Source organism: Rhinoraja longicauda, chromosome 8, assembly GCF_053455715.1.
Source record: "Rhinoraja longicauda isolate Sanriku21f chromosome 8, sRhiLon1.1, whole genome shotgun sequence".
Lineage (NCBI taxonomy): Eukaryota > Metazoa > Chordata > Chondrichthyes > Rajiformes > Arhynchobatidae > Rhinoraja > Rhinoraja longicauda.
Genome location: NC_135960.1, coordinates 48,996,563 through 49,016,943, shown reverse-complemented (window position 1 = coordinate 49,016,943; position 20,381 = coordinate 48,996,563). Strand labels below are relative to the sequence as shown.

General features: G+C 40.8%; 1 protein-coding gene across 4 annotated transcripts in view; it reads left to right on the top strand.

Moving 5' to 3' along the window:
- Nucleotides 1–13,341, top strand: part of LOC144596288 (ropporin-1-like) — a 28,217-nt gene extending 14,876 nt beyond the window's left edge. For all 4 annotated transcript variants that reach the window (XM_078404521.1, XM_078404522.1, XM_078404524.1 and 1 more), the window contains 3 exons: nucleotides 4,565–4,726; nucleotides 8,784–8,953; nucleotides 12,351–13,341. In XM_078404521.1, the coding sequence (XP_078260647.1) occupies nucleotides 4,565–4,726; nucleotides 8,784–8,953; nucleotides 12,351–12,399 (381 nt within the window). In that variant the 3' untranslated portion in view covers nucleotides 12,400–13,341. The remainder of the gene's footprint in view (nucleotides 1–4,564; nucleotides 4,727–8,783; nucleotides 8,954–12,350) is intronic.
- The last annotated feature ends 7,040 nt before the right edge of the window (nucleotides 13,342–20,381 follow it).

The window sequence follows — 20,381 nt, the reverse complement described above, 5'->3', positions numbered from 1 at the left end:
TTTCTGTGGGGGAGGTTATGTCTATTTGGACTTTAGGGAGGCATTTGACAAGGTTTCCTTTGGTGCAGATGACACCAAAATTTGTGGATAGCACGGTAGGTTGTTGACAATTTAGCAGCATATAGCCCAGTTGGAAATATGGACAGAGAAATGGCAGATGGGGTTTAATCCAAAGAAGTATCAGGTGTTTCGCTTTGGGAGGTCAAATTCAAGGAGTAAGCATAAATCAAATGGCAGGACTCTTAGAGCACTGATGTACAGAGGCATCTTGGGGAGCAAGTGCTTAGCTTCCTGAAAGTGGCAACACAAGTAGATAGGGTGGTAAAGAAGACATATGACATGCTTGCCTTCATCGGTCAGGGTGTTAAGTATGAAAGTTGAGAAAGTTGAGCCATATAAAACTTTGGGTAGATTGCATTTGGAATATATGTATTGTAGTTTTGATCACCAAATTTCAGGAAGGATGTCAAGGCTTTGGAGAGAGTGCTGGTGTAGCTCATCAGGATGTGGCATGCATTAGAGATGAGTTTGGATTGTTTTTTTGCCATCTCTCAGTATCAGATGCCGAGAGGGGTGACAGTTTAAAGGAAATTTGCAAGGCAAGTTGTTTTTTTTACAGAGTGGAAGGTGCCTGGAATGTACTGCCAGTGGAAGTGATGGAAAGGGATACGATAACAGCGTTGAAGAGTATTTAGACAAATACATGAATAGGCAGGGAATAGATGATTATATACCATATGCAGGGACATGTACAGTTTAAATTAGCATCATGGTCGGCACAGACTGTGGGCCGAAGGGCCTGTTCCTGTTTGACTTTTCTATGGTCTATTATCCATTTCATATCAAAAATTCATTATGAAACAGCGCAGAAGGACTCACTTCCATAATGCTAATTTTCAGGGACTGTCCTGGTTCAGACACCTGGCAACATTATTACAAAATAATTTAGTTGCAGGCACCTGACACTGAAAGTCAATGGTAATGATGTTCTTGTACTCATTGCATACATTATAGTTCAAAAGCCAGGCATTCACAGCAGTGACATTTCAAGAGCAGAAGCTACGACCAGTAACCTGCTCCCTTCTCCAGTTCACAGATAAATTCTGGAGGCTAGGTTGTGAGTCACTATGTGGCAGATACCTTTTAGTTCCTGACCGATAGTAACCCAGAGGTAGCAGTGAAGAAACACCACAAAAACCCCCCATTAATTGTCATTGTTAAATTCAGCATTATCCAGCAATCTGCACCATCGAGCACGCACTACGAATTTGAATATCCCCCAGATTACTCAATTGCTCTTCGCACTGAACCATATGCTTCACTAAATTCTTATTCTTAAATTTAATCCCACGGTGAACTTCCCTGTTGAATTTCATTCTGCCAGCAAAAAATATTTACACAAACTAATCCCACTGCAGCCATTTAGTATGAGAAATCAATGTTATGGAAGAAGCTGGAAATGATTTTTTTTTATGGCTCTCTCGTGACACCCAACTTTGGAAGCCTAAAATTAGAATAGTGGAACTGCGGAGTCTCACTATGGCAGTGATTGAATTGTCACCAGAATTTAAAATATATATTTTCAGTTTTCTTTGTATTACTGCTGTACTGGGCCGCCCATTCACCTTGAGGTGTTCAAAGGTGTTCACTTTCAGTAACATTTTTCCACAACTCAGAAGAAAGTTATAGCAATGGTATGACTTATCCACCAACTGGGACAAAATAGAGGCAGGGGAGCTAAATTCATTCCATGATATATCGTGGTTAGCAAGTGAGTCGGTGTAACTGCTTTCCATCTCACACCCTTTCCTGCCATAAAACATAATTAGTGGAGAAAATAATTGTGCATACTTAAATTGTGCTTCAGGTTAAAAGTGACAAATACCACAATGAATACCACACAATTTATCACAATATCAATTGTGAACATAAAAATCCAATTACAGTTACTTACTGGCAAGCCTAACCATGATATCAATTTCCAATCCAACGTAATAGGAAACTGCTACTCTATTGTAACATAGCTTAACAATGGGTTGTTTTTTCCTACCCAGCCACCTCCACTCAGTAACAAGGAAAGCTAACAGATTTATGTTTTCAGTGAAGCATACAAGTTTGTGAGATTTAAAGGGGGAAATTTTTATACATCTTACAACAGAGATATTTGAAACACTAACAGATTTTTTTCAATAAATTAAGTAAAGTGTGCAAGTATATGTTATTCACAGCTAGCAGTCTGTTCCAAAGCACTTCAAAAGTGTGATTATTGTGCCTTTAGTATAATCAAACATTCTACAACATTTGCCTTGAGTGTGGTAAGCTGATAACAAGAAGACATTGGAGGAGCTAGCAATGAGTTTTGCCACCAGTTTTTTTGACGCAGATACAATTCAATATTTTAACGAAAAATTTGATAAATATTTTGAGCTAAAAACAAAAACAGGAAGAAGGAAATATATTTGGATTGCTCTGTCAAGTGCCAGCACAGATTAGCAGCATTTAAGAATAGAACATGCGGGAGATGCTCAATGGGTAAGGCCACATCTCTGGAGAATGAAACCGAGTTAACATTTCAAGTCAATAATTCTTCATCAAAACAAGGAAAATTGAGAAAACAAATGTTTAAACATACAGAGAGGAGACCTTCGACACTGATACATGCGGAAAATAAAATCCCACAGGTAAGTCCTGTCCACAAAAAAAATGGACAAATCTAACTCATTGCTCTGCCTATCATCAATCATCAGTAAATTGATGAAAAGCATCATTAATAACCAGCTACCCAGTGACCCATTTGGTTTTTGCGAAGAAGCTCAAGCCCAGACAATCTAACCATCGATCAAAAAAATAATTTCAAATGTAGGAAGGAACACCCTTAATATCAAAGCTGAGAATTCTGGAGTGAAGGTGGGGGACAGTCACCAATGACCAGAAACTCAATTGCAACAGACACATAAATACTCTGACCAAAAGAGCTCATTAGTGTGTTTATGGACATATGGTGGACATACCTAGTAACACTCAAGATAGACACAAAATGCTGGAGTAACTCAGTGGGTCCGGCAGCATCTCTTGAGAAAAGAAATAGGTGACGTTTTGTGTGGAGACCCTTCATCAGACCAGTCACTAGAAGCTCTGTAGATATGCATAAAGATGGTTCACTACTACTTTCTCGAGGATAATCATGGATGACAGTAAATACCGATCTTTGCCAGCCTTATCAATTTTCAGCAAAGTAAGTGAAAACATTGACAACCTGACACAGAAGCAGATACGAGGATACATGGCTTAATGCTTAAAGAGGAGTTTTAACAAACAACTTGAAGGAAGAAAGTTACATAGAAAGGTAGAAGTTTAGCAATGGGATTAAATAATCCTTCTTCAAAGTGGACAAGCCAATCGGCGAATGACGCTAATCATAGTCCATTTCAAATGAATCAGTAAGAATCTACTTTTTACCATTGCCTTATCCTATATCCTAGATAATAGGGATGATTTACAAATATGTCATCTCGTATCATCAGACCTTATTCATCAGAGTGCCACATTAAGTAGTGAAAAATATATCCCTGGGTGAGGGAGGTTTTTTTTGACAAACAATTGGCAAACCTATGCACAGCCAGAATAGACCCTTTTTTTGGCTTCTGGAGTTAGAATTAATACCAAAAGAAAAAAAATCATAGCAGGATAAAAAAAAAGGATTTCTAACAAAAGATTATAAAACACAATTTTTGGCCTTGAATGCAATACGACTGCACAAAAGAGAAGATTCAGTTATAAATTGCCCTTAAAAAAAACCCAGCATATGAGATATGGATAGGATGCAAGGTATATAATTTTTTCCCAGATCCATTTTGAGTTTCTGGTAGATTTTAATTTTGTTGGGAGGCTGCAGACTTTCCACCGCAATTGCATGATCTTCCATGTCATTAGTGTGGGGACGATTTGGGGAGGAGGTGCATGACAGCACAGGACATCAGAAGGCAGGCAGAATTTTGTGGAACCCAGAGAGGCAATCCTATTCCTGTCCAACAAAAAAATCACATTGCGACAAGATTTCCCTTTATGGAGGTGCCTGTGATGATCTTCGACTTGACCTTTCCACACATGGAGAAATGGTACTGGCAATATATGTGGTGTATGCTCTGAGCACTGCACTTTGAATCTTTCAAACGGAGTCCTAAAATAGGTGCAAGATTTGTGTAACTAAGCAGGCTCCTGTCTGTCTGGGAATGGAGTACTGGGCCCACATTTGAAAACTGTTAAGCTGAAATAAGCCTTGTTGAAACAGATGGTGGATGATTGTGAACTTTCTACCTGATTGTTTGATCATTCATTTCACTTCAGTTAGTGGATGGTGCAGATTAAAAAAATTAAGTACATTTCTAAAAATTATTTTGTTGGATGTAAAGTACTTTGAGATGTCTTTAACATATGATCAGGTGCCTTAAAATCTATGTTTATTGTTTTCCTAATAACTGAATTCGTCAAAATTCTTGAAAAATGAATATAAGGTTATTAGTAAATCAGCTATTAGCAACATTCATCATTATTTTTCTATAAGGTGAATGGAAGATTAATAATACCTGCAAAAGAAGTTGAACAAAAATGGAATGATCTCGGCCTGCCAGCAGATACACTAAGACGCATAATAACCGTCGGTGCTTTTGGCGTGGAGATTGAATGGATGAAATTTTTTGCATTGTGCTGCAGCACACTTGATCCTGTGAGTATTCTTCTACTATTATATAATTTATAATAAATCTCTGCTCAATTAACAGTTTAATGGCAACCAATTTCAATGGTGCATAAACCCATAACTTATACTAAAAGAAAATTATGTAACCTTTTCAATAGGTAGCTGCATTAATTTACTGCAGTCCTATAACTGAATGCTTGACTTCCTCAGTGGCAGACCTCAATCAGTTTGGATTGGCAACAACACCTCTCTACATACCATCGGCACAGAGATACCTCTGGGCTGAATGCTCAGTCCCCTGCACTACTCTATATCCACGATTGTGCAGTCAGACACACCTCCAACACCATCTTTAAATTTGCCGACAATAGCTCCATCATTGGATGAAATTGTGTAACAATGAGTCAGAGTACAAGAGGGAGATCAACAATCTGGTTGAGTGGTGTCACAGCAACAATCTTGTTCTCAACATTAGTAAGACCAAGGAGCTGATCATCAACTTCAGGAATGGAAACCAGAATAACTATGCTCCTGTCTTCACTGGCAGGATGGTGGTGGAGAGAGTCAACAGCTTCAGGTTTCCAGGTATAGACATAAATGATCTGTCCTGGGACTAGCAAATTGATGCACGCATAAAAAAGCTCATCAACGCCTTTATTTTCTCAGAGGTTTGAGGAGATTCAGTGTGTTGCTGAACATTCTATCAAACTTCAACAAGTGTATGAGAGAGCTTACTACTGTTTGTAATGTGGCCTGGTTTGAAAATGCAAACGCTCATTAATGAAGGAAGCTACAGAAAATTATGGATATTGCCTGGTGTACCACGGGTACTGAACTCCCCACCAAATGGATATATATATATATACAGCATGCACTGTCTCAAGAAGGCAGCTATGATCATCAAAGGCCCACACCCACATTCTCTTCTCCCTGCTACTGTTAGGAAGAAGGTACAGAAGCCTGAGAACTATTCCTTCCAGGTTCAAGAACAGCTTCTGCCCATCCACCATCAGATTCTTGAACCTGCACAGCCCTAGCCACAACGATACCTCAACCACACTGAATCATTGTGGATTTTGCACTATGATGGTTGGTCCACATACTTAGTTTTTTTCATTATCATGGTGTAATTTACTGAATAATTGATATTTTATTGCATATTTATTGTTGATGTTGCATTTAATGTATCTGAAACACTGTAGTAAATATTTTGTAGTACCGGTTCATATCTGGTGCATATGACAAATAATCACTCTTGATTTTTGTTACACAGTCAGATTTAAATAACATCATTACTACCCACAATAACATCATGTACTAAAACAATTTCAATGGAATATGCAATATGCAATACTTACGAGGTACAACTTACTAGAGGGATAGCCTAAAGAAAAAGGCAAAGGATAGAAGATAATCATGTTAAAAAAACCTTGTAAAGTTTATTTATTCTGTTAATCATATCCAAAACATCATTTAGCATTTTTATATTTAGGTAATTAATTAAAAATTGCTTAAATGCATTTGACAGTAGATGTAGAATATAGTAGGTCTGACGGCACCAATAGTATTTATACGGATAAGTGAACCTTGGGGGGAAGTACTAAATAGGGGGAGGACAAATTATAGCATTGTTAGGCAGGAGCCAGGGTGAGTAAATTGGGAGCAGCTGTTATTGCGTAAATCCACATCTGACATGTTTGAGTTGTTTAAAGACCAACAGATCACAGTTCAGGATTGACATGTTCCAGAAAGGAGGAGGGATAACAATGGCAAGATAACCTTGAACCTTCAACCAGATAGGTCGAAAATCTGGTCAAAAATAAAAATACAGCATGTGTAAGGTTTAGGAAGATAAAATCAGACATGGTCTTTGAAAAACATAATGCAAACAAGAAAGAAATCAAGCAGTGACTTAGAAGGGCCAAAAGGGGCCGTGAAATGTAATTAGCAAGTTTGATTAAAGAGAATTCCAAGGCTTTTTATACGGTCATTAAAAACAAGAGAGCAACGAAGGGAGAAGGTAGGACCTCTCAAGGACATGGAGGGAATATATGCTTGGTGCCAGAAGATGTAGGCGAAGAATTAAACAAGTACTTTGCATTTGGTATACGCCATTAAGAAAAACATGGAGCATAGTGAGATCAGTATAGGGTTTACTAATATGCTTGGGCAGTTTCAGATCAAAAAGGAAGTGGTCTTGAGTCTCTTGAAGAGCATTCAGGTGGATGAGTCTGCAGGGCCTGGTGAGATCTATTCCAGGTTATTGAGAGGCAAGAGATGAGATTGCTGGGGGGTTTGACAAAGATCTTTTAATTACAGGCAAGGCTCTGGAGGCCAGTGAGCCTCATGCCAATGGCAGGGAACATACAAACGTGTTAGATTTCTATTATTAGGAAATCAATGGTCTAGCTAGATTAAGAAACTGAAACAAAACATTAGTCAACAATTCCAGAGAAGCTGATAAACCCAATTATTCTCCCCACTTTCCCATCAACTTCCTCAGCATTCTATTATTAATTTACACAAGGTGCAAGTTACAGTCACCAATTAACTTTATAACCCATGCAATTTGGGGGGGGGCGAAACCAGAGCAACTGGAAGAAACCCAGGCAATCACAAGACTCCACACAGACACCACTGGAAGTCAAGTTCGAAACTTGGTCCCTGGAGGTGTAAGGCAGCACTCTGTTAGCTGCTTCGTTGTGCCACCGCTTATATCCCAGAGTTTTGAAAGAGGTGTCACTAGAAAAGGTGGTGTCTCCGGTTATTATCTTCCAAAACTCCATGAATTCTGGGATTGTACTGATGGTTAAAGGCTAGCTAATGTAATCCTCATACTGTAGATTCCAGGAGGGTCAATGGACTGTAGATGTGGGAATCTGGAGCAATAAAACACAGAGGGAGTGATGATGGGCAGTTGGAGCCAGATGAAGAGGGAAGAGGTAAGGTAGACAAAGGGAGATGGATAGGTGTAACCAGGTATAACCAGGTAACCAGGATGGATAGGTGTGAGGGTGATGGGCAAATGGATCAAGGTGGTGTGTAACAAATCTAGATAATGGGAAAGAGGGTGGGAGGAAGGAATAGAAAGGCAAGCAAAGGAAGGAAACAGGTGGACCAGAAGGAGTGCAAATCTTACACAGATCATCTTAGTTAGCTGAAATTGGAAAATTCAACATTCATAGCGACGGGTTGTAGGCTCCCTAAGTGGAATAAGTATTGTTCTAATTTTAGGCCTCAAGGTGGTGTATTGTTTGGCTCACCATGGCCATGCAGAAGGCAGAGAATGGAGAGGTCAGCGTGGGAATAGGAAGGGGATTTGAAATGACATGCAACTGGTAGTTCAAGATGATTCCTGAGGACAGAGTGCAGGTGCTTCACAAAACTGTAATTTGGTCAATGCTCGGTGTTAATGTAGGGAAGGCAACATGAAAAGTGTGTAGAAAGGAACGGCAGATGCCGGTATATACTGAAGACAGACACTAAGTGTTGAGTAACAGCGGATCAGGCAGCAACTCTGAAGAAAATGGATGGGTGACCTTTCAGGTCAGGACCCCTCTTCAGACGAAGAAGGGAGGGGGGAGAGAGGGTACAGCACGGGACTAAGCGATGGCGCTTGAAGGACTGAAACAAGGAGATATTTCTTCTCAGAGGGTGATGAGCCTTTGGAATTTGGAGCCTTTGGAGCTGATAGAATGTTGTCATAGGAATCAGGGGGTATAAGCAGGAGTGGTAGGGTGGAAAATTGAACGGGTAGAATATAAGGCATGATATTAACAAATTACAGAGCAGGCTCAAGGTGATGGACGGCTCTCTCCAATTTCTTTTTCTTCTTCTGTTCTTAATATGAGAAATCAATTGCCAGGAAAAAGGAAAGCTTTTTAGTTAAGTTACTTGAAATACTTTTAATGGTTCTCTTCAAGGCTTTGCCAAAGCATTGGCTTCAAGCCTCCTAAGAAAGGACCACTGGAAACAGCGGCCTGTTCCAGGCACAGTCAACCAACCACTCAGAAATGCTTGAGTTTCATCCCTTTACAGTTTAAGCTGTCTGCAAATGAAAGATTTTGATATTTTTCCTATACAGAACATTACAAATGCCATGAAATATGCATTTGAGATTTTAAGTTCGAGGGAAGATGGTGGTCGAATCCCTTACACGACGTTTAGATTCCTCTACAGTTACCTTGCCATGATAGATGGCGAAATTCATCGATCACAGATTGAAAAGATGCTTAACAACATTGAACGGCAGGTGTAAGTAGATTGTGCTTTGAATGATCTATACATGTATATTTTGCGTATCTTTTGTGGTTTTATTGTATCCTTTTATTAGCTGAGCATTCTCCATGTATTACTGCAGATAATTCAATGTCAATTGAGTGGTGGAGGATCAAAAAATTATTTTCCTCTAAAAGATGTTTTCATGGAAATAAATTTATTCTTGAAACTATTTCCCGTTTCAATATATTGTAAAGTTCATCTTGTGTCCCCATTTATCTTTGAATTAAAGAAAGAAATAGTTAGGAATAGGGATTTGTCTTTTGAAAAAGAAAGGGGATGAGATTATACAGCATGTAGTAGATAAGTAACTTATTTTCATAAATTATTCCTTATGCTCGGGTCTGTAGTTTAAACAATTAAAGAATATATTCTCAGATTCGATTCAGGTTATGAATTTTTAGATAGATTTTTCAAAATGATTTTTACAATTTCCTGGCTGGACTATATGAAAGTGCTTTGGAAAATATTCGACATATTAAAAAGATCCTTAATCGAGCCACACGAAATTTACTTGCCGTTTGTCAAATCCTCTTCTGAAATAGTCTTCCCAATCGTCACACGTTACTGTGAATTGACAAGCTTTATTGTGCATGCGAAAAATAACTAAATTTTACGTTAGAAAGCTGAGGTGACAAACAAAAGAATGGTATTATTCTCCTAGTCTGAATGTATTGGGACATAATTATAGGCGACGATAAAGAATGAGACAAAGGCAATTTGATGACAAAGCAAATTAGACAGCTGTCCCACAATTATTTTGAAAATCTATTTTATCTCCACTTTGAGAACAAATGCAATCATACAAACAGAGAAGATCCTAAGAAAGATAACTTAATTTGATGGACAAATTAAAATACCCAGGATTCAAAGTGAATTATACTTTAAAATTTCTTTCTGAAGTGCAAGAGGATTGTCTCTCAAAAGAAAAGAACAAATTGAAAAGACCAAAGGATACTATAAATAGTTAACAGGGCAAATGGTCCAGGCTGCAACAGCAGTTCTGAAGGGAAATGCCAGTTCAACCATTTCAATAGAATTAAGTCCCAGACCGTGGACCTGTTGTAAACTGGGATTCACTAAACAGATGTCACTGCATCTGTTAATAAGCTACATAACTGGGTTCCTCATGCAGTATATAACAGCACTACGCCAGATCAGACCTGTTAGAGGATTGGCAAGCCCATTAATTTCAATAGGGATTGTAAAACATTGGATCAAGAGGCACAGAATAAGTAATTTTTGAAAAGAATCTCAAAATGACATGTTTAAATTAACATTTTTTTAATGTGACAGATATTTTTTTAAATGTTGAAACCATTTACAGCCTTGACCCGAGGTAAAGTTCCAACCCTAGCTTTGCCTTTTGATTTGAGCTGCAAGAAATATTCTGGATTCTCAGCAGCAGGCACCTGACATTTTCCCACAATTCTGGTGTCAATGAACTTTAGTTTAGTTTAGAGATACAGCACGGAAACAAGACCTTCCAGCCACTGAGTCCATGCCGACCAGCAATCCCCATCCTCCATACTAGGGCCAATTTATAATTTTTACCGAAGCCAATTAACCTATAAACCTGTACGTCTTTGGAATGTGGTAGGAAACCGGAGCACCCAGGGAAAACCCACCATACCGCCCTGGTCCCCCTACAGATGGTCCCTCTGTATCTGGCACAGGACAGTGCAATGTGTTGGCACTAGAAGTACCATCTCAGGGTAATGAGCTCGATCTAGGAAGAGTTGTAATTGAGTCTGATTTCAAATTCATCATTCAGAAACCTGAGGAAATACTACATATCAGATAAACAGAGATTTGGTTTCAATAGTGTAAAACAAATCCCCAAGAACAATTAGCAAAAGGCTTTTTACCTTTTCATACTAATTAGTTTTCATACTAATCCATCAGCAACAAAATGGGAATAGATGAGGCAGTCATTTTACATTGAAATGAACATTCAGTTCAAACTCATCTATCCCCACTAGAAGGAAATTGTTAAAATTACCAAAGTTATGAGCCTTGATTTAGACAGTAAAACTGTCAGCATTTACTGTCATTACACCATGAAACTGACAGACGTTTCTGGTGAACATGCATGCATTATTAAACATACCAAGTTGCTCTCAGCGATTCCATTCCTCTTAGGGCAAGCTAATTGCTTTCTCTTGGACAATTTTAAGAAATCGATATTCTAGCTGTAACTTCAGATAATTACAATCAATTATTGGTTGCAACAGAATATCTCAGAAAATATTACACATTGGTGTATAAAATCAACTTAATATATTTGGTTTCTTGATGCCTGGAGAGCATTCTGGAGCTGTTGGGGAGCTTTGGGAGCCTGAAGACTCTGCACTGGAAGGGCTGGGGGATTTCCAATTCCTAACCCTTAGAGAAGAAGTCCAATTATTTTGAGCAAAAATACAAAGTACTGGAGGAACTCAGCGGGACACACAGAATCTGCGGTGGGATATAGACTTTTATTGTTCCGTCCATTTTGCTCCAGAGATTCTGCCTGACCCTTTGAGTTCCTCCAGCCCTTTGTTTTTTGCTCAAAATTATAGCTTCTGCAGTCTCCAGGATCCCCAATTATTTTGATGCAGGACAGATTAGTTATCCAATGTGCCAATGTACAGATGGGATGATGGCTCAAGGGAAGGATGGGTCAAATCAGACAACATAGTTGCCTGGCAGGAAGTATACCTGCCCCTCATAGGCAACAAGCATTGATGTAAGAATACTAATCTTCTCACCAAATCTTGCATTTCTAGAGGTTCTGGTACAGATTTAATTAGTAAAATACCTTAAATGAAAGATTTTTGTTCATTTTATAATTTTTAAATAGCTATTTCAGTTGGCATTATTTTGGCAAACCATTCACTTTTCTGCACTGATAAAGGAGCACGTTGGAATTGTGAGTGAGATTGTGTTTTTTTAAATTACACTAAAATGAACCAAACTGTTTCTCAGGGTAAGATTAAAGGTCAAGTCTTCTGAAACAGTGAAATTTTGAGTCCGATTGTAGTGGTAGATGTTCCGGTTATAGCTATTTATACATGAACTTGGCATATCAAACTTTTCCTTGAAAATAAACAGTGACTATCCATATTTATTTTGAGCCTCAATCTAATGACATGCCATTTAGATTATTATTAAATTTAAATTTTTCCTGTTAAAATGTTATGCTTAATTGAACTGTTTACAACTGAAATATTTTTTATAATCATGCCTATGCTTAAAGTTTAATGTTAATCATCAAAGTTAATCTCTTTAAGGGAATCTTGTGCTTAAATACGCATTGGAAAAGGAATTATTAAATAATGTTTACTGCTGTATTATCTGTATTTTTACTGCATCTGTTTCCTGTGATCCACAGAGCTGAAAATGATGGACTTGTCAAAGTGAGTGATTTCACCAACTGCTGACTGCACAAGTAATAAATCGTGCAGGAACTTCAGAAACATGAAGGTTACCGAATAGATGAAATTGATGCCATCTTTAGAAGCAACACTTCTTGGTAATGAAGTGCTTTTTCAGTTACACTGCTTAAGTTTGCATACAACAATAAACCCCTTAATCAAGTGAGGTAATCCATTTACTGAGGCCTGTGTCTATGAGTCTATACAGAGGTTATGGTAACCTTTGTGGTTATTGAAAAAAACTTTCATTTTCAAAGATCTGCATTTTCAAAATTAACCTGGATTTTTAAAAGTTCTATTATTATTTAATTTTACCAAATAGAAATCATAGCTTGGCGTCAAACAAAGTAGCTGAATGAACAAGGGAAAAGGGCACATATTCTCTCCCTCCCCCCAAAAAACTCAAAGATCCAGTGCTCAATCTCAGTAACGGGGGCCCAGCACACCATCAGCTTCCCAACCAGGTTTAGAAAGCCATCTCGTGTTTCGCCATCAGTTCCATTCCTTGATGTAATGAGCTGGCTCTTATCAGCCATTATCCTTACTGCAGACTCTCTGATCTCTCAGTGCTTCTTCATAGAGGCCATGAAAGAAGTGACCAATCATACTAGGGCCTTGAGAGGTCAGTAGTCTTCAGACATTTCAATTTCAATGTATTCTCAGCAGCCGCTCTGACTCATGGGATTAGCGTCTGGCACCTGGCTCGTTGTGGGCTCAATTGCTATAATGAGCCAATGCATGATGACGTGCCCACCATGTTGCAAACCATTTTGCCCCCCCTCATGACTTTTACACGGCCTTGATAGAAACAACCAGTAGAATAATGGCCCTATGCATGAGTCAGATTGAAATGGAGTTGTTGATCACTTTTTTTACAACATATCTGTTCCTTGAAATAATACTGTTTTTGTGCAATATAAAAATGATCTACATATTTATAATTCACCCTCAGAGTAAAGACCAATTCTTAACATTCATCCAGAATAATTCACTGGCTTGTGCAAATACTTCTGTTTTCTTATTGACTGAAGAATAAAATAATAGACAGTACTCCATTGGCAAGAAAATCCATTGATTTCAACACAATTTTAAAATGCAACTTGAAAAATGCTTTAATATTAAAGTAGCTTGTAATAAATTATGTATAAGGGTTAAGTGATTGATTGTAAACTTAAAAAGCTCCATGGAAGAAAGCAGAGGGTGATGCTGGAAGGTTGTTTCTTGGACTGGAGGCCTGTGACTAGTGATATGCCTCAGGGTTCGGTGCTGGGCCTGTTACTGTTTGTCATCTACATCAATGATTTGGATGAGAACATACAGGGCAAGATTAGCAAGTTAGCTGATGTTACAAAAGTGAGTGGTTTTGCAGATAGTGAAGATGGTTGTGAAAGATTGCCGCAGGATCTGGATCGATTGGCCAGGTGGGCGGAGGAATGGTTGATGGAATTTAATACAAACTATGAGTTGTTGCATTTTGGGACGTCGAACAAGGGCAGGACTGACACAGTAATTGGTAGGCCTCTCGGTAGTGTTGTAGAGCAGAGAGATCTGGGAGTACAGGTGCATGGTTCCTTGAAGGTCGAGTTGAAGGTACATAAGGTGATCAAAGACGCTTTTGGCAATTTGGCCTTCACCAGTCAGAGTATTAAGTATAGAAGTTGGGAGGTCATGTTGCAGTTGTATACGATGTCGGTGAGACCACATTTAGAATATTGTGTTCAGTTCTGAGCACGTTATAGGGAAGATATTGCCAAGCTTGAAAATGTTCAGAAAAGATTTACGAGGATGTTGCCAGGACTAGAGGGTGTAAGCTATAGGGAGATGTTGAGTAGGCTGGACCTCTATTCCATGGAGCGCAGGAAGATGAGGGAGGATCTGATAGAGATGTACAAAATCATGAGAGGAATAGATCGGGTAGATGCACAGTCTCTTGCCCAGAGTAGGGGAATCGAGGACCAGAGGACATAGGTTCAAGGTGAAGGGGAAAAGATTTAATAGGAATCCGAGGGGTAACTTTTTTACATAAAGGGTGGTGGGTGTATGGAACAAGCTGCTAGAGGAGGTAGTTGAGGCTGGGACTATCCCATAGTTTAAGAAACAGTTAGACAGGTACATGGATAGGACAGGTTTGGAGGGATATGGACCCAAGCGCAGGCAAGAGGGACTAGTGTAGCTGAGTGGTGTGGCTGGTGTGGGCGTTGGCTGGTGTGGGCAAGTTGGGTCAAAGGGCCTGTTTCCACACTATCACTCTAAGGGTCCAACGGTGTTCCACAAGAGCGGCAGAGTGGCTCAGCGGTAGAGTTACAGCACCAGAGACTCGGGTTCCATCCTGACTCTGGGTGCCATCTGTATGGAGTTTGTTCGTTCTCCCTGTGACCGCGTGGATTTTCTCTGGGTGCTCCGGTTTCATCTCATACTCCAAAGATGTACAGGTTTGTAGGTTAATTTGCTTCAGTTGTAAATTGGCCCTAGTGTTTCGGGTAGTGCTAGTGTACGGGGATTGTTGGTCGGTGTGGTCTCAGTGGGCCAAAGGCTTGGTTCTGCGCTGTATCTCTAAACTATAGAAACTTAAACTTCTGTTGGATTCCAATCTTGCGTTGTATAATTGTTTCTCATCTTGCCCCATTAGTGTTTCGGGATTTTGAGAAACAAGCACTAATTTCATCCCTTAATTTTAAATATTCGCTCAACCTTCATTCTACATCTTGGATTACATGAAACAAGATATTATTTATATCCTCCACATTGTAGCTTAATTCTCTGTGTAAGGAGACAAGAAAGAAAAAAAGTTAAAGCAATTTCAAGAGAGAGTTAGATTTAGCTCTTCGGGCTGAGGGAATCAAGGGATACTGTATGGGGAAAAAGCCGGAATGGGGTACTGATTTTGGACGATCAGCCATGATCATATTGAATGGAGGTGCTGGCTCGAAGGGCTAAATGGCCAACTCCTTCACCTATTTTCTATGTTTCTATATGTTTCTAAATCAGGATATATGTGTGCTTCGGTAGCTTGAGATAAGCAAGAGAAACTGATTGTGGTGTCAGTGTGCTTTATCAAACTAAAAAATCCATTTCCATGAGCATTCTGTATCTTTAGAAAGCAAAGCTATTGTGGTTCTCTTCCTGACATCTTCGTAGCAACTAGAAACAGCAATGCACATGGTTGTTTTTAAAAAAAACAGATTAAGCACCATGGGTCCATGAGACATCGAGCATTATATAATTCATAGCTAGCTGAAAATATTTCTCCATGGAGATATTGTCATCCAATTTGGACATTACAAATTCTTTCAAGAAAAATACAAGAAATGGGTCTCTGGAATAGGTGATAAGCTTCAGTAAGGCAGGCCAATTCTTTAAAATGGTTAAAAAAAATGCAGTATATACAGTGTTCCTTTTAGCGTTTTAAACCAAAATATCAAAGGAAAATCTTGGTGATAATCAGAAAATCTGTCAGTTGTACTATATTCAATCACTATTCTCATCTTCCTTTCATAGTTCCTGCAAGATGCACATTAATACTTGGATGAATACAAATACTTTATGAAAGATGAGAAGCAAAATTGGGTGTTGATAAGCTATATTCAGAAATAATGAATAATTGTCTGTAACCACAGGACTTAATGAGGAGCTCTTAAGTTTGTTGTGTCTTGATAAAAGATAAATTCCTTTTCCTCAAGCTTATGCTAAGTTTCATTAGAACTGTTACTAGGGAACAGGTTCATGGATATGACTAGTAGAACAGAAAAAGGCTCACTCGTCTGTTTAGTTACAAATCAGTTTTATTGGCAAGAGAGAACAAAAACACTTGTCTTGGTTGGCGCGAGGTCCGGTTTACAGCAGCACACCTCTCTCTCTCTGCCTCCGTTCGCGGCGCTGATCGTGACTCAGCCCGTCGGTGAACCCCTCTCGTACATGAACACATCAGGTTTATTGGCAAGAGAGATAACAAAAATAATACTTGTCTTGGTATGCGCAGGGTCCGTTTTACAGCAGCACACCTCCCTCTTTTTTATCTTTTTTTTTCTTCATTTTTCCAAAGACTTTATTCAGCACAAACGCATGATACATCACATCAAAACCACATTCAGAGGTTACAACACATCAAGTAATCATTATAATACAATGTTGCCTACATTATTTACAATGCTCTCAACCCCCCGCGGTGACCAGCGCCCACGGAAGGCCTCCAGAGTCCCCGTGGACACCGCATGTTCCCTCTCCAGGGACACGCGCGCATGGACGTAGGCCCGGAAGAGGGGCAGGCAGCCGACTCTGGCAAGACCATTGTCCGCCCGCTGCCTGGACCCGCGAATGGCCATCTTGGCTAGGCCCAAGAGCAAACCGACAGGGAGGTCCCACCCCCCCCCAAACGACCCTCCCCACTCCCTACCTTGTGTCCAAACACTAGAATCGTAGGACTAAAGTGTAACCAAAACTTGAGGAACAGCCCCTTCAGATATTGGTACAGGGGCAGTAACCTCTCACACTCCATATACGCGTGGAACACGGTCTCTTCCTCACCGCAGAAAATACAGGCAGCCGACGAGCCCGTGAACCGACTCAAAAGTTTATTACACGCCACCGCTCTGTGCAACAATCTCCACCCCAGGTCCCCGATGTAAAGAGGAACGACTCCCTTGTAGAGAGACCCCCACTGAGGTCTGCCCCGGCCTTCAGGTGGTAATACAGACCGCCAAGGTGTGTCAGGACGGTAGACGAAGGCAAGGAGGTGCAGAATGTGCAGGAGCATTCTGTACAATGTGCGTCTCTCGCACACACCTCCCTCTCCTCTCTCTCTCTCTCTCTCTCTCTCTCTCTCTCTCTCTCTCTCTCTCTCTCTCTCTCTCTCTCTCTCTCTCTCTCTCTCTCTGTCCCTCTCTCGGTCTCTCTCTCTGTCTCTCTCTCTCGGTCTCTCTCTCTTTCTGCCTCCATCCACAGCACTGATCGCGACTCAGCCCGTCGGTGAACACCTCTCATACAAAAACGAACTTATGGCTTCCTGGCACCTGCCATTATACAGGTAAGAAATCAGCTATTGAAATAACCGCCGGTAAGACCTGGCCAATAGCGCTGCTCCCAAATTCAAACTATAGCAAATGACAGGGGATTGCATCCGAGCGAGAACAAAGCACGATCAGCCACAGACAGGCGTGTAAAACAACACACAGCGCTACAGACTTGGCGCGCAAAGCAATGCACAGCGCTGCCAGTTTGGCGCGCAAAGGTTTAAACAGAGCGCTGTCGGCTTAGCGCATGGGAATTTAAACAAAGAGTTGTCGGCTGCAGCGCTATGGACTCTAAATATTGCGCTACCAGCCGCAGCGCAATGGGCTTTAAATATAGTGCTAGTGGCCACATCTCTATGGGTCACAGACTGTTCAGGCAAAATTCTCGTATAACATTCCACCCCTCGAACAGTCTGGTTTACCATCACATCCGGCCCGCAGGTTGTAGTAAAGTCCACGTGGTCGTAATGCCAATCCGCACATACAACATTGTAATATGGCCAACAAGATTGTCCCAATGGTCAGCCCCCAGTGCACCACTGTTGTCCACCATCCTCCCGAGGGATTGTAGGTGTGGTACTGTTCTCCGACCCTTCGAATCTTCTCTATGGCCTCCTGGATGTTGTCAGTGAGGTTGGTGATGTTCTCTTTTACCCCCACTCAGGGTCAAACCAATCACCGAGTCTGAATGACCAAGCATGATAGAAATTAACTTGTTTTCATCATCATCATCATCATCATCATATATATACAGCCGGAAACAGGCCTTTTCGGCCCTCCAAGTCCGTGCCGCCCAGCGATCCCCGTACATTTTGTCGGAGGTCCTGACCTAAAAAAGTCCTGGCCAGTAGCGCTGCTCCCAAATTCAAACTAGAACCAATGGCAGGGGACTGCATCCGAGTGAGACTCCCCCCCCCCCCCCCTCCCCTCCCACCCACCACCCCTTTTAAAAAAATTTTTTTTTTTTAATCAAAAATATTTATTCAAATATTAAAATAATATATACAATACAATAAAACCAAAACAGAACCCACCACCAGAGTATTATACAAACAAATATACCTATTGAAACTATTATACAATTATGTTACAATCCCCATCCAGGATACATCCAATCCCCCGCGGTGCCCAGCGGTCCCGGAAATCCTCCAGGGCGCCCGTGGACAGCGCATAGTCCCTCTCCAACACCACCCTGGCACGGACGTAACCCCGGAAAAGGAGCAGGCAGCTGGCTCGGGCAGAGCCCTCTTCCGCCTGGCGCCGTGAGTCGCGGATGGCCAGCTTGGCCTGGCCCAGGAGCAACCCAACCAGGACATCTTCGGCCCTCCCCTCTCCCCTACGCACAGGGTGTCCAAAGATGAGGATGGTGGGTGAAAAATGCAGCCAAAAAGCAAGGAGCAGCCCCTTTAGATATTGGAACAGGGGCTGCAACCTCACACACTGCATGTACACGTGGTACACAGACTCTTCCAACCCGCAAAAGTGGCAGGCGGCTGGCGAGTCTGTGAACCGCGCGAGGAACAGGTTGCAGGGGACTCGGTGCAATATCTTCCACCCCAGGTCCCCGATGGAGAGGGGCAGAATCCCTGCGTAGAGGGACCCCCACCGCGGGGCCCCCTCGCGACCGGAAGGCAACACCGACCGCCACTTAGTGTCCGGACGGTGGACCAGGGCGAGGAAGTGCAGGGTGTGGAGGAGGAGCCCGCCCACCACCCCTTTGGGAACAAAGCGCAATCAGCCGCAGACTGGCGTGTAAAGCAATACACAGAGCTACAGACTTGGCACACAAATCAATACACACAGCGCTACAGACGGCGCGCAAAGCAATACATAGCGCAGCCAATTTGGTGCGCAATGGTTTAAACAGAGCGTTATCAGCTTAGCGCGTGGGAATTTAAACAAAGCTGTTTGCTGCAGCGCTATGGGCATTAAACATAGCGCTACCGGCCACAGCGCTATGGGTCACAGACTGTTCGGGGGAAATTCTCGTAGAACAACGCAGAAGATTGACAGTAGATAGCTTTGAATAGGAGTAGGATGGCCTATCAAAGAGATAGGCAACAGGAGGCTCACAATTATTTTTGTGGACAGAATGTTAGTCCTCCTCGAAACAGTATCCTCAATGTAGTGTTGTGAGCTTCAGATATAATGCATTGTATTGAATTGAAAATACTAAACCTCCGTTTCAGTAGAAATGAGTGCCCAGGGCTCTGGAAGGTGTAAAAGAAAGAAAAAGACTTGAGGATTGCATCTCCTGAACAAAAATTACATATACGTTAAATCTAAAATTAAAAGGTTAAGCCACAAAATATGGAAAGAGAAAGTAAGCGAGTCTAACTTGATTGATCTTTGAAAGAGTTGACTTGTTTAATGGGTCAAATGGTCTCCTTCCAAACTGCACTATTCTATGATTAGCTGAATAAATGCTACATAATCACACAATTTTAAATTAAAATCATTTCAATCAGTTTAAAATTCAACACTCAGATCTTCATTAGAAACAATTGGGAACAGGAAATAATTGTTGAATACTGCATTCCAAAATGAGATCACATCAATTAGAACAGTTATAATGAATGTCACAAATACCATCACAATTTTTCAGTTAAATAAATGAGAATGATTTACTGTCCCTTAAACAGTTCCAGCAATGTCAAGGATACAACTGAAAATATCAACTGTGAAGCCTGAAAACTGCAATGATTTAACCAAGGTACTACACATTCTGATCTTGAAAAAAAGAATGCCAGTGCTGCAATATCACATTTAAATGGGGATTTAATATTGATGCAAATTCAAAAATGAAGTCTTACCGTCATATTCCCACTAATATTTCAGTACTGGTAGAGACTTAACTTGACAGAAGAGTGTTCTGCTTTTCACTGTTGGGTAAGACTGCCTCTCTGCTGTAGACTACAATACAATTCCAATGGGTCAGCACAAACTTCCAGAGACTTCCCTGCATTCATGTGCAGAAGT